The sequence below is a fragment of the Zonotrichia albicollis genome, chromosome 11 (genome assembly GCF_047830755.1).
Source record: "Zonotrichia albicollis isolate bZonAlb1 chromosome 11, bZonAlb1.hap1, whole genome shotgun sequence".
Taxonomy (NCBI): domain Eukaryota; kingdom Metazoa; phylum Chordata; class Aves; order Passeriformes; family Passerellidae; genus Zonotrichia; species Zonotrichia albicollis.
In genome coordinates, this window is record NC_133829.1 from 643,512 (window position 1) to 656,351 (window position 12,840).

Sequence of the window (12,840 nt, forward strand, 5' to 3'; positions counted from 1 at the left end):
CCTGGTCAGGCCTCTGCTTTCCCAGCCTCGGTGTTCCTGCTTGCCCCACCTCGGATTGACCCCACCTGGCAGTTCCATTGCTGTGGATGTGGCAGGCAGGCTGAATGTGCCCGGGCTGGAGTGGGGATCCACCAAAGCACCCTGCTGCCAGCGGGAGGCGTCGGCGAAGGCACGGATGGGGTCGGGAAGAGCCCTGAAATGTGGAACCGAGCCTGGCAGGATGACAGGAGCCCTGCCAGCACCGTCCCTGCCCTGCCCTGCCAGCCCCAGGGCTGCAGTGGGGCCGCTGGAAATCGCCAAGCAGGAGGGACCTGCCGAGGAGGAGTAGATTTTGTTCTTGGTACTTACAAAAATGTCATTTGTACTGATGGGGCCCAATCTTGTAAAATACCGATGGGAAGAGAAGCCCTGTGCTATGGATTTCTGTTTCTTCTGCAATCGTTTCTAGTCTACAGAAGCACAAAGATTTAATTAAATACTTAATGCTCTGGATTCTGTTCTCATGATTTTTAGCTGATCTCATCCTTCACTGAGCCTCATGTTTCTGTAAGTCAAGACATTGCTCCTGTCAGTTTTCAGCCTTGAAGTGGAAGAAGTCGTGTCTGTGTTTTACTGTCAAGGAAAAATTTAACTGTTCTGTGTATATCCTTAGAATTCCAAATTACATATTCCAATATTAACGTATTCCAAATTACTGCAAAATTCCTGGCAATTTTGTGATTATCTCCACAGCACCCTCAGGCTGTGAAACTGTAGATTTGGTGAGGATATCACTTATTTGAGCATTGACATTGTTGGAGCCGTCTGTTATTATTTATATTGTCTGGAAAACGGAGAAGAATGGAAAAAGGATGATAAATTTGGGTGTCTCTATTTTTCCTTTGTGTTTGTCCTAGACACGTGTGTGATTTGTACAGGCGTATACAGAGATCATTGATTTGGTGTATGAAAGACACGTTTTAAATTTATTATCTTCAGACAAAATCTATCCTCCTTTTCCACTTCCTGGGCTTGTCACAGAAGCTGGGAGCGGGCAGTGAAGAGATGAACAATTCCAGCTTTCCTCTGTTCACGTTACCGGACAGAGGGAAGGGGAGCCTGGCGCCCCGGTGTGGGTAAACCCGCGCGAGCCGTGCCGGGATGGTGCCCGGAGCGCGGCCCGGCCCGGCTCCCTGCGCTCCGCTCCCTTCCGTTCCCGGGCTGGGCGTGCGGCGGGGCCGGGGCGGCTCCCGCGGCTGCGGCCCGCGATAGAACCGGGCGGGCACTGCCCCGGGACAGGCCCGGGGGAGCGGGATGCCGGGCCCAGGGCCGATCCCGATCCTGTTCCTTGTCCCGTTCCCGATCCCGCTCCCGTTCCTTATCCCGATCCCGTTCCCGATCCCTGTCCTGGCCCCGCCCCCTCTCCCCCGTTCCCGCCCCGTTCCCGCGCGGCGCTCAGGCCCCGCCTCCGGGGGCGTGTCCGGGGGCGGGGCGGGGTCAGTCCGCCGCCGTCCCGGCGTGCCCCGCGCGGCGCTGCCCGGCGGCCGCGGTCGGGGCAAGATGGCGGCGGAGGCGGCGGACTCGTGGGGTGGGTGCGGCGGGGCCGCGGGGCCCGGGGCCGGCGGGGGCCCCCCCGCGCCGCTCCCCGCCGCTCACCCGCGCTCCTCTCCCCACAGACGCCGACAGCTTCGAGGTGGTGGAGCCGGTGGCGAAGCGGCTGGTGCCGGGGGTGGCCGGGGACCGCTGGGCCGGCGAGGATGAGGAGGACGACGTGAAGGTGCGGCCGGGCGGGCCCCGCCGGGACCCCGCGGCGCGGCGGCTGCGGGGCCGCTCTGGGGGCGGCGGGGCGGGCGGGCCGCTGCCATATGGCGGCCGAGAGCGGGGCCGCGGGCCCGGCCGGGGCGGGGGCTCGGGGCCCCGGCGGCCGGGCCGGGCGGGTTTGCGCGGCCCCGGGCCGGGCTCGGGCCTCGGCGGGCGGCGGGGCCGGGCCGGACACCGCGGGGCTCCCGGGCACGGCGGCTCCGCCCGCGCGGCAGCGGCCCCGGCTCGGTCACGGTGACAAGGGGCAATGGCAGGAGGCGCCGAGCCGCCCTGGCCGCAGCCGGTGCCGCTGGCCCGGGACGTGCGGCGCACGCAGGGTCGGACAGGCGTTCCGGGAGCGGCGCCTCCCGCTCTCTGGGGATCCCCCTGCTGCTCTCCAGCTGCTCCCCCGGCTGCGGGGCACTGTCCCCCGCTGACTGCTGCCTGCCGGGCCCGGCACTGGGAGTGGGGTGCGCTGGAGAGGCGCCGGGACGGGCTTAATGACGGCTGTGCTGTGTTGGTGCTTCTGCTGCTCACCAGAAGCTTCTGTGCTCTGCCAGCACGTCTTTTCCACCCGATTTTCCTGCTTCTCCACGCGCCACGAGGCGGGATCTTGCCGTGTTTCAGCGTGGTGTCTGCACGGCAGTGGGATAAAACGTGTGGATGATCATTGCTGGTGCTTGTGCAGGCAGAGCTCCCTCAAAGGCTGTTTGCTGCTGCCTCCATATTCATGTGGATAGTGCTAAGGGCTGCCAGGGAATGCACACGGAGCACACCAGATGGGTTTCAAGGCCAGGCTGGACAGGGCTGGGAGCAGCCTGGGACCGTGGAAGGTGTCCCTGCTCACAGTAGAAAGTAGCACTGGGGGGTCTCTGAGGTCCCTGTGGACCCAAACCATCCCGGGGTTCTGTCGGTGGAATGAGGCAATTACAAAAGACCTTTTTGTTTCCTCCAGCCCTGGGACATTGTAACACTGGGTGAGGACTCAGGGTTGGTTTTGGGGACACAGTTACCAGAATCTCTGAAAAGCACCAGCAGTTTTTATTGGGGCTCAGGTGGAGTTCTTCCCATAAACTGTATGGAAAAAGTAGTTCATCTTTTAAAAACCCTGAAGTTACCAGATTTCTGTGATTCTGTGTGTAACTTATCTTCTTAAATGGAGTAGTAGCCCCAGCCCAGTGTCCCAGGTGTGACATTAGAGCAGCAGGACAAGGACAGGTGTGTGCACAGCAGCCCCAGGCACTGGGAATGAGTGTGGGCAGCGTGGAAGTGGCACAGGTGTGTGTGACTGACACAGGTGTGTGTGATTGACACGGGTGTGTGTGACTGACAGCTCTGTGACTGACAGGTGTGTACAGACACCTGTAGATCAGACATTTGCTTTTCCTCCTTAGGAAGTGAGAAGCTTTCCTGCTGGATAGAATGTGTCCAGGAGAACTGGACCAGAGAGGTTCTCCAGGAACCACCTGAGGGGTCTCTGTCTGTTTAATAAAGGAGCAAACATTCCCCACGTGGAATCCCAGAATGGTTTGGGTCGGAGGGGACCTTAAACCCCATCCAGCGCCACCCCTGCCATGGCAGGGACACCTTCTACTGCTCTAAACCCTGTCCTGGCACTGCCAGGGATCCAGGGGCAGCCCCAGCTGCTCTGGGAGTTCCATCCCAGCCTCTCCCCACCCTGCCAGGGAACAGTCCCTTCCCAATATCTCATCCATCCCTGCCCTCTGGCACTGGGAAGACATTTTACATCTCACATGTAGTTTAATGCAGTTGCTTAACTATTTCCAAGGGATTATGGGTTTAGTGCCAGAGCTGCATCAAGAGAGGATCCAGCAAAGAAAGGTGGTTTATTTTGGTTTGTTTTCCTTTGGCTTGCTCTTCCTGCCAGACTCCAAAGGCCCCTGCTCAGTCTCTGGATCCCTCAGTGTGAGGGCCCACATGGGGAAATCCCCACGTGAGGGAGATGACGTGGTCTAAAGTGGCAGCACACAAAGTGTTTTGTGGCCATGGCTTTCCTAAGGCATCTCACATTGTGGAATGTGCTTTGTATCTGCAGATCTGTGTTTTGGAGGCTTTTTAAGTAGTGAACTTGCAGTAAGTGTTAATTCGGGAAACGTCAACTTCCCGGGTTTAAAATTAGCACCTTTGGTAACAAAACTCCTCTCAGTGTTCCCCAGCACATGTTCCCCAGAAGTCAGGCCTGCTGCCAGGAATTTTCATCTATTGACTCAGGGCTGGCACAGCCAGAGCAGGGCTCTGCCTGCTCCATCCCAGAGCTCGGCTGGAGCCGGGAGCCAGTGCCCAGTCCCAGCCACAGGGAGGATGTTCTGGGGCAGTGAAGGACACAGAAACAGTGTTGAAATACTGGGGAATGAATGTGTTCTCTGGGAATTACTGTATCACTGCAAGGACACTGCACTGGGGCAGTTGGCTCTTCCTCCAAGAGAGCTCCCTGGAGTTTGTAAACCAGGCCTGGCTGGCAGGATTTGGAATTCCCTGGGTTTATAAACCAGGCAAGGCTGGCAGGACTTGGAATTCCTTGGGTTTATAAATCAGGCAAGGCTGGCAGGACTTGGTATTCCCTGGGTTATAAACCAGGCAAGGCTGGCAGGACTTGGTATTCCCTGAGTTATAAACCAGGCCTGGCTGGCAGGACTTGGTATTCCATGGGTTATAAACCAGGCCTGGCTGGCAGGATGGGGTTGGGGCACATCTCATGGCATAGAGTCCTTGCCCACGTGCCCTCTGTGAAGTGTCCCAGACATGGCAGTGCCACGGATGAATCCCTCATGGCCAGGCTGCCCTTCCTCTGCAGTTTGCATCTGACTCTCAGCCTGGCCGGGCTGGGGCCGAGGCAGCTCCTCGGTGCTGAGTGGAGCTGTTTAAGCAGTGGGTGTAGCACAGTTAATTAGATGTGAGCTAAAATAATGCTGCTCCAAATTCAAGTCAGCTCCATGGAATGTGGCAGGGAAGCCGAGTCCCCTGCAGGTGCCAATTATCCGAGTGAGCTGTGGAAGGACTCGGTGTCTCCTTGCTGGGATCAGCACATCCCGGTGCAGCGTGGGGCTCTGCACCACTGCCTCTGCTGGGGCCTCCCAGAAAATCCCTGCAGCCATGGGAAGCTTTTCCCAGCCCAGGAGAGGGGCCCTGGTGCTGTGGGACAGAACAGCCTGTGCTGCTCTGACGGGGTTTCAGCTGGGCTGGGGGCTTCCAGCAGGGCTGTGCTGCACCCATCCCTCAGGGATGTTCAGTGTCTCAAAATGCCAGAAATGAGAGTAAAGTCCTGTTTGTGACCTGGCTGTTGTCATGACTGACACAAGATGGTTGTTTGACCAAAATCTGCTGTTTTCATAGTAAGAACTGGCCCCAACCAGGGTGGACAGCTCCAAAAACCCCTGAGATACAGCTCCCATGGCTCCCTCATTCTGATACCAGATCAGTGGGTTTGTGGGCTCTGGAAGAGGTGACAGGTGTCTGTAAAAGGATCTTCACTGTTTTGCAGGATAACTGGGATGATGAGGAGGAAGAGGAGGAGGTGAAGGAGACAGAGGTAAAACAAGGTGAGACTTGAAGATAACCCCTGGCTCTGTATCAGCATGAGAACAGACACTGCTGGTGTGTGAGGATCGAACCTGAGCGGGGCTGGGTTTAACAGAAATGTCTGTAACTCTCTGCTCGCTCCCAGGAGCTGAGCTTCCAGTGTTTCTGTGGTTGTGGGGTGAAAAAAATCATCAGATTTCTGAGAGCTTGTTATTCCACTCTTTACAGAACCGAAAGTTTCAGAAAAAAAGAAAATAGCAGAAAAAATCAAAGAAAAAGAAAAGCTACAAAAGAAAAAGCAAGAGGAGCTTAAAAAAAGGGTAACTCCTGATTTCTTCTGGGTCACATAAAATTCAGAGGGCGGGTTTGATTTGGTTTTTTGGAGGTTGAGCAAGATGTGAAAAGGTCTTGACTCATCTGATAAACCAAACTTAGGTCTTGTATGTGATCCCATCTGGGGCTGGGAGCTTTAATTCCTGCACAGTTTAACCAGTGATTGGATCAGTGTTATCCCAGTTCCTTTGTGTGCAGCAGGGATGGAACAGGCAGGAGTGGGAGTTTGGTGTCTCTTCCCGTTCCTTGTGAAATGAACAGTTTATTGGGACTGCAGGGAGTGGGTCCCAGGTTTTCCATGTGCCCTGAGTCGAGGGCTCTGGAGAAGGCACCATGTCTTTAACGTGCCACCTTCTCTGTGTGCCCTCCCTGCAGTTAGAGGCACCTGAGGAACAGAAGGAGCTCACACCAGAAGAACAGTTGGCAGACAAACTACGGCTAAAGAAGTTGCAAGAGGAGTCAGACCTGGAGTTGGCAAAGGAAACCTTCGGTGAGTTAAAGCAGCAGGAAATAAATAAACCCCTGGGACCCTGCAAAGCATGGGCAGGGTTTGGCTCTCAGCACGCAGAGTTGTGGCACTGAGAACAAAGAAGTAGCAAAGATGCTGATGCACAACAGCATTCCTCAAACTGGAAGAGTTTCCTTAATTATGGTGAATGATTCAGCTCATTGCTCAGGGGAGGTTGTCACAGAGCTTGGGGGGGGTGTGCACAGCTGCAAAGAACCAGCTGAGTTCTGCACTCAGGAGGCTGAGGCAGGAATTGTTTATTTGAGGGAAAAGGGCTTCCTTTCCTGGTGCAGGTTGTCCAGAGAACAGGAATAGCTGGGTCAAATTACTGAGTTTGACTCAGCTTCAAAAATTGTTGGGCAGAGACTTTGGACAAGGGCCTGGAGTGACAGAACAAGGGGGGATGGCTTTCCACTGACAATGGGCAGTGTTAGGTGGGATATTGGGCAGGAATTGTTCCTTGTGAGGGTGGGCAGGCCCTGGCACAGGGTGCCCAGAGCAGCTGTGGCTGCCCCTGGGTCCCTGGCAGTGCCCAAGATCAGGCTGGATGGACTTGGAGCAACCTGGGACAGTGGAAGGTGTCCCTGCCCTGTCACAGTGGCACTGGATGGGATTTAACCCTCCCAACCCAGACCATTCAGGGATTCTATGAAATTCCTGAGTTTTGCAGCAAACTTCCTTCCTTCTGCGAGGGCAGGGACCACCCTGGCTGTGGGGGAGCAGAGCTCAGGGAGGTGGGAGCCAGCCCCCTTTCCGGGCTCACAGCTCATGGTCTCTGTAACACCCCTGCCTGCCCTGCAGGTGTAAATAGCACTTGTGGAATAGATGCCATGAACCCCTCTTCTAAAGATGACTTCACGGAATTTGGGAAGCTGCTCAAGGAGAAGATCACACAGTACGAGAAGTCCCTACATTACGCTGGCTTTTTGGAAGCGCTGCTTCGGGACGTCTGTATTTCCTGTAAGTGCAGACAGCGCAGCTCTGCTGCCAGAGCTGGCTGCAGCTGGAGTGGAAAACGTGCTGTGATAGTGCTCAGAGGGGATTGCTCTGTGAGTTTGGGCTAAATGAGGCACTGACCTGATTCCATTCCCACAGACTCCACCTAGGATCCTCTCCTCGTGCAAGAGTGCTCTTTCTGCACGTTGGTTAGAGACAGTTCTCTTAAATGTGTGAATTTTTATGCTGATCTAAACCCTGCATGTTTTTCTTGAAGCCATTTCTAAAATAATAAGAGTAAATTCTCTGAGGCAGATAATTTGAGTACCTCATTTAGAGGGAAACTATTACAAAATCAAGTTCATGTAATTCTGGAACTGCAGATTAACTGTTCTGGAATTGAGCATGTAACTCTACAGAGATGAAGTAATTTAAACTCCTATTCCCAGTGCCCTGGTGGCTGGGATGGCTCCCTGTCCTGTGCCCAGTTGTCCTTCAGTGAGGGGTAACTCGATCCCAGGAGGAGCTGGCTGCATCCATCATCCCAGCTGGCAGCTTCCATCTCAGGGCTTCAGAGCTCCTAACAGGAGGGACTGCCAGCCTCTCGCACCATTTATTGATCAACAGAATAATTTATTGTTAATCCAGTGCTCCTTTTAATACATTTGACTGTATTTTACTCTCTCCATATTGTACTGTTCAAAAGTCTCTGTAGACCCTTGTGTTCAGTAACTTTATTTGCAAGTTTTACCTTCGACAAGGCTCAGGCTTCCAAGGAACCAGCTGGAATCCTTGTTGGGATTGTAAGGACCAGAACCACCCACTCTGTGTTCTGCTGATTTAAATCAAGTAATTGCCCATAGTTACACTAATGCTGATTTCTAGTTTTAGAGACTGTGGATGTTACTTAACTGCCTTATAAGAACAAAATTGATAAGGAATCTTTTTTTTTTTCCTTTTTCTTCCCTGATGCAGTGGAGGTGGATGATTTGAAAAAGATCACAAACACTCTGACAGTATTATGCAGTGAAAAACAAAAACAAGAGAAGGTAAGGCTGGGGCTGTTCCTCAGAGATCACAGCCCCTGCTTGGGGCTCCCCTGCATTTATTAGTTACTTGTTGAGAGTCCAGGGGAAATAGGATGAAAGGCAAAGGGGGGCCAGGCTGTGGTGCAGGGAGCTGGGGACACCTGGAACTGTCACAGCTTTCCCAGGAAGAGAAAACGTGGGGTGGAAACCATCGGCAGGGCCACGCTCGGTGCCACTGGGCTGGGCCTGGCTGGGGTCATGGCAGAGCTCTGGGCTCTGCAATAACCACCCTTGTCCCCTTGGCACAGAATAAAGCCAAAAAGAAGAAAAAAGGTGTTGTGCCTGGCGGGGGGCTGAAGGCGACGATGAAAGACGACCTGGCCGACTACGGCGGCTACGACGGCGAGTACGTACAAGACTTTGAAGACTTCATGTGACATTTATCTCCCTTCTGTTGTCTTTCTGTTGCCCATAATCCCTTAAACATGTAGCACAACCTTTCTTCCTCTAAATTCTGCCAAATGCTACAATCAGAATTGCAGTATCTGTGTGCTGGGGGCTGGAGGTGCCGGGTCCGGGCAGACGCTCCGGGCGGGGTAGAACGGAAAAGGTCTGTAAATTGCAGTTAAAAACCCAAAATTCTGATAATGGGCACTGCTGCTATTCATAGCAGCAGCCACTAAATCGGGAAGGAATTGGAACAAGGTGAAGGATTATAACCAGCACAGCTCCATGACATGGCCTTAACTGTCCCTGCTCCAGGGCCAGGGCTGAGCAAGAGCAGTTTGCAGCAAGGGCAGGGTGTGCACGTAGAGTTCCAGTCGCTTTGTCTTGAGTTAGAGCTTGAGGATTTCAGTATTTTGGGAAGGGAACTGCTAACTTCAGTGTGAATACTGCACCTGGGAGCCTGTCCCCTGGGACAGCCACTGCTCCAGAGCCTGACACCTGAACAGCACCTGCTGGGGCACAGCAAGGCAAAACCCACTTGTGTCTCAAGGATGAAGTTTATTTAGTTCCAGTCATTTAAATTTCTACTAATGCAGCTGTCTGGGTTGGGTGTTCTTTAACAGTTAATTAAGGGGTTAAGTGTACAAGAAAAAACCAAGCCACATGAATTCCTTGGGGCTCTCCTGGGTTGTGGTGGGGTCTCTCACAACTCGGCCGTTTTCTTTCATTAAAAACCAAACTTGCTTAGCAAACTGCAGCAGTTCCTACAGTTGGGCAAATTGTTATGTTAACAATTACAACATCTGCAATGTTTTATAAAGCAACTAATTTAATAAAAATCACTATTGAGGACTTCACCAGGCTGGCCTTGGAGCACAGTTCCTTTTGGGGCCTGACAGGAAAAATACCTGAAGAGGGAGAGTTGCAAAGCTGAGGTGTGGTGGGAGTCTGCCCATGGCTTGGGCCTGGAAAGGAATGTATATTTAATAATTGTAAAAATACATTTGCACTTGATTATTTCTTTTACTCCAAGACAGCAGAATTAGGAATGGGCTGTTTAAAGCTGTACAAGATTCTAGAAATCAGACTGGACTCAAAGAAGGCATTATTCTGTTGGATACCTGAACCCTGCACTGATTCTGCTCATCCCACCCCCTTTGCCTGGCCATTCTGCACACCTGTTTCAGCCTCTGGGCTGAATTCCTGGGCTGCTCCCTCGCCCCTGCCCCTGATTTAAAGGGCTGCTGGATCTCTGCTTCACCCCCCACCTGGGCCAGTCAGTGTTTGTGGTGACTCAAGTAATTTATAAACAATAAGATTTATTATACAAAACACAATTTTAGGTTAACACAGTCAGCATTTAGCTACTTACAACCTTGTTCAGTTTTCTGGAGTAATTTTTACAGAGCAGCAGAGCCCTGTGAGCAGGCCATGGATAAAATCAGTGTGAATCAGCAGTGAGCTGCAGCCTGTGCTCCGGGCTGGGATTCAGTTGGATAAGAGGTCGTTGAGGCAGCAGCCAGTCTGAGGGTCCTTCAGCAGGGAGTTCACCACGTCATAGAACTTGTGGTCGTAGGCCAGCCTGTAGTAGGTGTAGATGTCCTCACAGTGGCTGAGGAACCGCTTCAGGTTCCGCAGGGCAGCATCAGCAGGGGCGTGCTGCTGTTTGACCCTGCAACAATTGCACATGAACTGACACTCAGAACCTCCCCAGGCCCCTGAGATTGCTCTGGGCCTGCTAGAATGACATTTCAACAAGAGGTCATACTCAACACCTATACTTGAATCTCCTGGTTGTTTACTTGCTCTGATTCATTTTAAGGATTTGCTCTGCCCAGCCCTGAGCTCCCTCCTTGTCCAGCTCAAGGACGAGGCTGGATCAGAGTGACTTCCATGCTGTACCAGGAACCAAGCCTACCAACACATCCTTCCCTGGCAGGGTGGGCAGCCCTGGCACAGGTGCCCAGAGCAGCTGGGGCTGCCCCTGCATCCCTGGAATGCCCAAGGCCAGGCTGGATGGGGCTGGAGCACCCTGGGACAGTGAAAGGTGGCCCTGCCATGGCAGGGGTGGCACTGGATGGCCTTTAAGGTCCCTTCCCACCCAAACCATTCTGGAGTTTTGTCTCAAATCCGTAACAGTTGGACAGTTTAACCCTTTCCCCCCTGTCAGGGGCCCTGTGCAGGCAGAGCTGCAGAGCCTCACTCACTTCTTGGCCACCTCCTCAAAGAGGCCGGGCCGCAGCGGCCGCTGCTGCCGGAACTCCTCCAGGTACACAAAGTCCCCCCTGGTGATCACCTGCTGGAACAGAACCTCAGCCCAGTCCGGCAGGAACTCGTAGGCCTCGGCCACGATGGCTGCCTGCAGGGAGAGCAGGGACAGGAGGGGATGGCACAGAACGTTCCACACTGAGAACTGCTACTGGGGAGCTTCTGTTCCACCCAGCCCTCGCTGCTGTGAGATACAGGGTAACCAATACAGCAGAGAAATACAGGCAACAAAGCACTGTGAACAACCTTCCTCAGCCTCTAAACAGGGACACCTTCCACCATCCCAGACTGCCCCAAGCCTCATCCAGCCCGGCCTTGGGCACTGCCAGGGATCCAGGGGCAGCCACAGCTGCTCTGGGCATCCTGTGCCAGGGCCTGCCCACCCTCCCAGGAACAATTCTCTCCCATTATCCCATCCAAGCCCCTCAGGAAGCCATTCCCTGTGTCCTGTCCCTCCATCCCACGGGAGGACCCCGAGGGAGCCCAGCTCACCTGGTAGAACCTGGGCAAGGCCAGGATGGCTCCTGGCAGCTCCTGCCTGCCCAGGTTGATGATCCTGGTGCTCTGCCCTGAGCCCAGGAAGTGCAGCTGCAGCGTGATGAGCCGCGTCTGGCGGCGGCAGCGCAGCGCCTGCCGCACACACGAGTCCTGCAACAGAGCAGCCGAGAGCTTCCAGGAGCCTGGGAGCATCCCTGAGAGAGCTCAGACACTGCAGGGCCTGAAGCACTGACAGAGCACTGCAGCTTCACATTCACCGTGTTCCATCGGCATTAAACAAAGCTTCATTCCCACAAACACTTCCACCATAATTACGCTTGGGTTTAAACACTGTCATTGTTCTACCCTTGCTCATTAAGCTCCTGGTCCCTGCCCTGACAGTGAGGAACACACCTGTAACTCAGAGTTTGTTAAACCTGAGCAGGGGCCAGCACAGCACACTGAGATGCAGCCATGCTGCTGGTGCCAGGGGGCTGCAGAGACACAGAGCCCTCGGGGTGTTCTCCCAGCCCAGCCCACTCCTCACGTGCTCCACAAATCATTCCATTCCATCTCACTTTACCTTGGAGTAACTTTCTGCTGCATCAATGAAGAGAGTCACAGCTTTCAGCAGCAGCTTCTTTAAATTTGGAACATCCTGAAGAGACTCCTCTGAAACAGGAAAAAAGAAGGAATAACCAATTATTTAGGAAGGTGACAAAGTTACTTTCAAACTCTCTCCCAGTGCCAAGTCTGTCCCTGGTGTTGTCTCATAAAGCAACAACAAACTAAACCAAAATTTATGTATTAAAAAAGCAGGAAAGAACTCACTGCTTGTTTAGTTAATGGATCAAAGCTTTGCTGGAGCCCGGTTGAGTGCTTGGAGGCTGGAAAGAAAGCCCAGCCACACATTTGTGGCAGATCCCAGCACTGACCACTCAGAAATGCCTTGGCACAGCTCCTGGTGTCGCTGCTCTCACAGCACTGCCTGCCCACGCTGCAGAGCTCAGCCCGTGGGTGCCACACTCACAGACAAACCCTGCCAGGCCACTGTGTCCCACCCTGTGGGCTGAGGGAGACCTGGCTGTGTCTGCACCCACTCCCCGGGAATTTTACACCAGGAAAGAGCCCTGAACATCGGAGCCCTCTGCGCACACCGGGCGCTGCTCAGGGCAGGAGCCTCCACCAGCAGCAGCAGCAGCTCCAGGGCTGTTCGGGACCCCCGCCCGCCCCTGCCCGTCCGCCCCGCTCACCCCAGGGCCGGCACTCGATGAGTTTGAGCTGGGTGCAGGCGGCAGCCTCGTGGTTCTGGCCGATCTCCCTGCACATGCTGAAGCACAGCGCGATCATGTTGTGCTTCTCGCTGTCGCCGGGCCGGCAGCGCTTGGTGTAGTCCAGCAGTGCCGCCTTCAGCGTCCCGCTCTGGGCACAGAGGGCACCCTCAGCACAGCCCTGGCACCACCCTGCCCCAAAGGGACCCCAAACCCAACAGCAGCCCCCCACCTGCACTCAGCTGGGCATGAA

The 12,840-nt window shown here is 54.3% G+C and overlaps 2 protein-coding genes across 5 annotated transcripts in view; one reads left to right on the top strand and one right to left on the bottom strand.

The window, feature by feature from the left end:
- The first annotated feature begins 1,278 nt into the window (after positions 1 to 1,278).
- Positions 1,279 to 9,428, top strand: EIF3J (eukaryotic translation initiation factor 3 subunit J). The gene is made up of 8 exons (XM_074549065.1): positions 1,279 to 1,567; positions 1,656 to 1,756; positions 5,282 to 5,339; positions 5,548 to 5,639; positions 6,028 to 6,142; positions 6,962 to 7,120; positions 8,072 to 8,145; positions 8,433 to 9,428. Exons 1-8 carry the CDS (start codon positions 1,294 to 1,296, stop codon positions 8,559 to 8,561), a joined length of 1,002 nt encoding a protein of 333 aa, XP_074405166.1. The 5' UTR covers positions 1,279 to 1,293; the 3' UTR covers positions 8,562 to 9,428.
- A 442-nt stretch (positions 9,429 to 9,870) lies between these two features.
- SPG11 (SPG11 vesicle trafficking associated, spatacsin) overlaps positions 9,871 to 12,840 on the bottom strand; it is a 29,806-nt gene continuing 26,836 nt past the window's right edge. For all 4 annotated transcript variants that reach the window (XM_074549042.1, XM_074549040.1, XM_074549038.1 and 1 more), the window contains 5 exons: positions 12,570 to 12,738; positions 11,900 to 11,988; positions 11,332 to 11,487; positions 10,779 to 10,930; positions 9,871 to 10,243 (listed from right to left, as the gene is read on the bottom strand). In XM_074549042.1, coding sequence (XP_074405143.1) covers positions 10,060 to 10,243; positions 10,779 to 10,930; positions 11,332 to 11,487; positions 11,900 to 11,988; positions 12,570 to 12,738 — 750 coding nt within the window. In that variant the 3' untranslated portion in view covers positions 9,871 to 10,059. The remainder of the gene's footprint in view (positions 10,244 to 10,778; positions 10,931 to 11,331; positions 11,488 to 11,899; positions 11,989 to 12,569; positions 12,739 to 12,840) is intronic.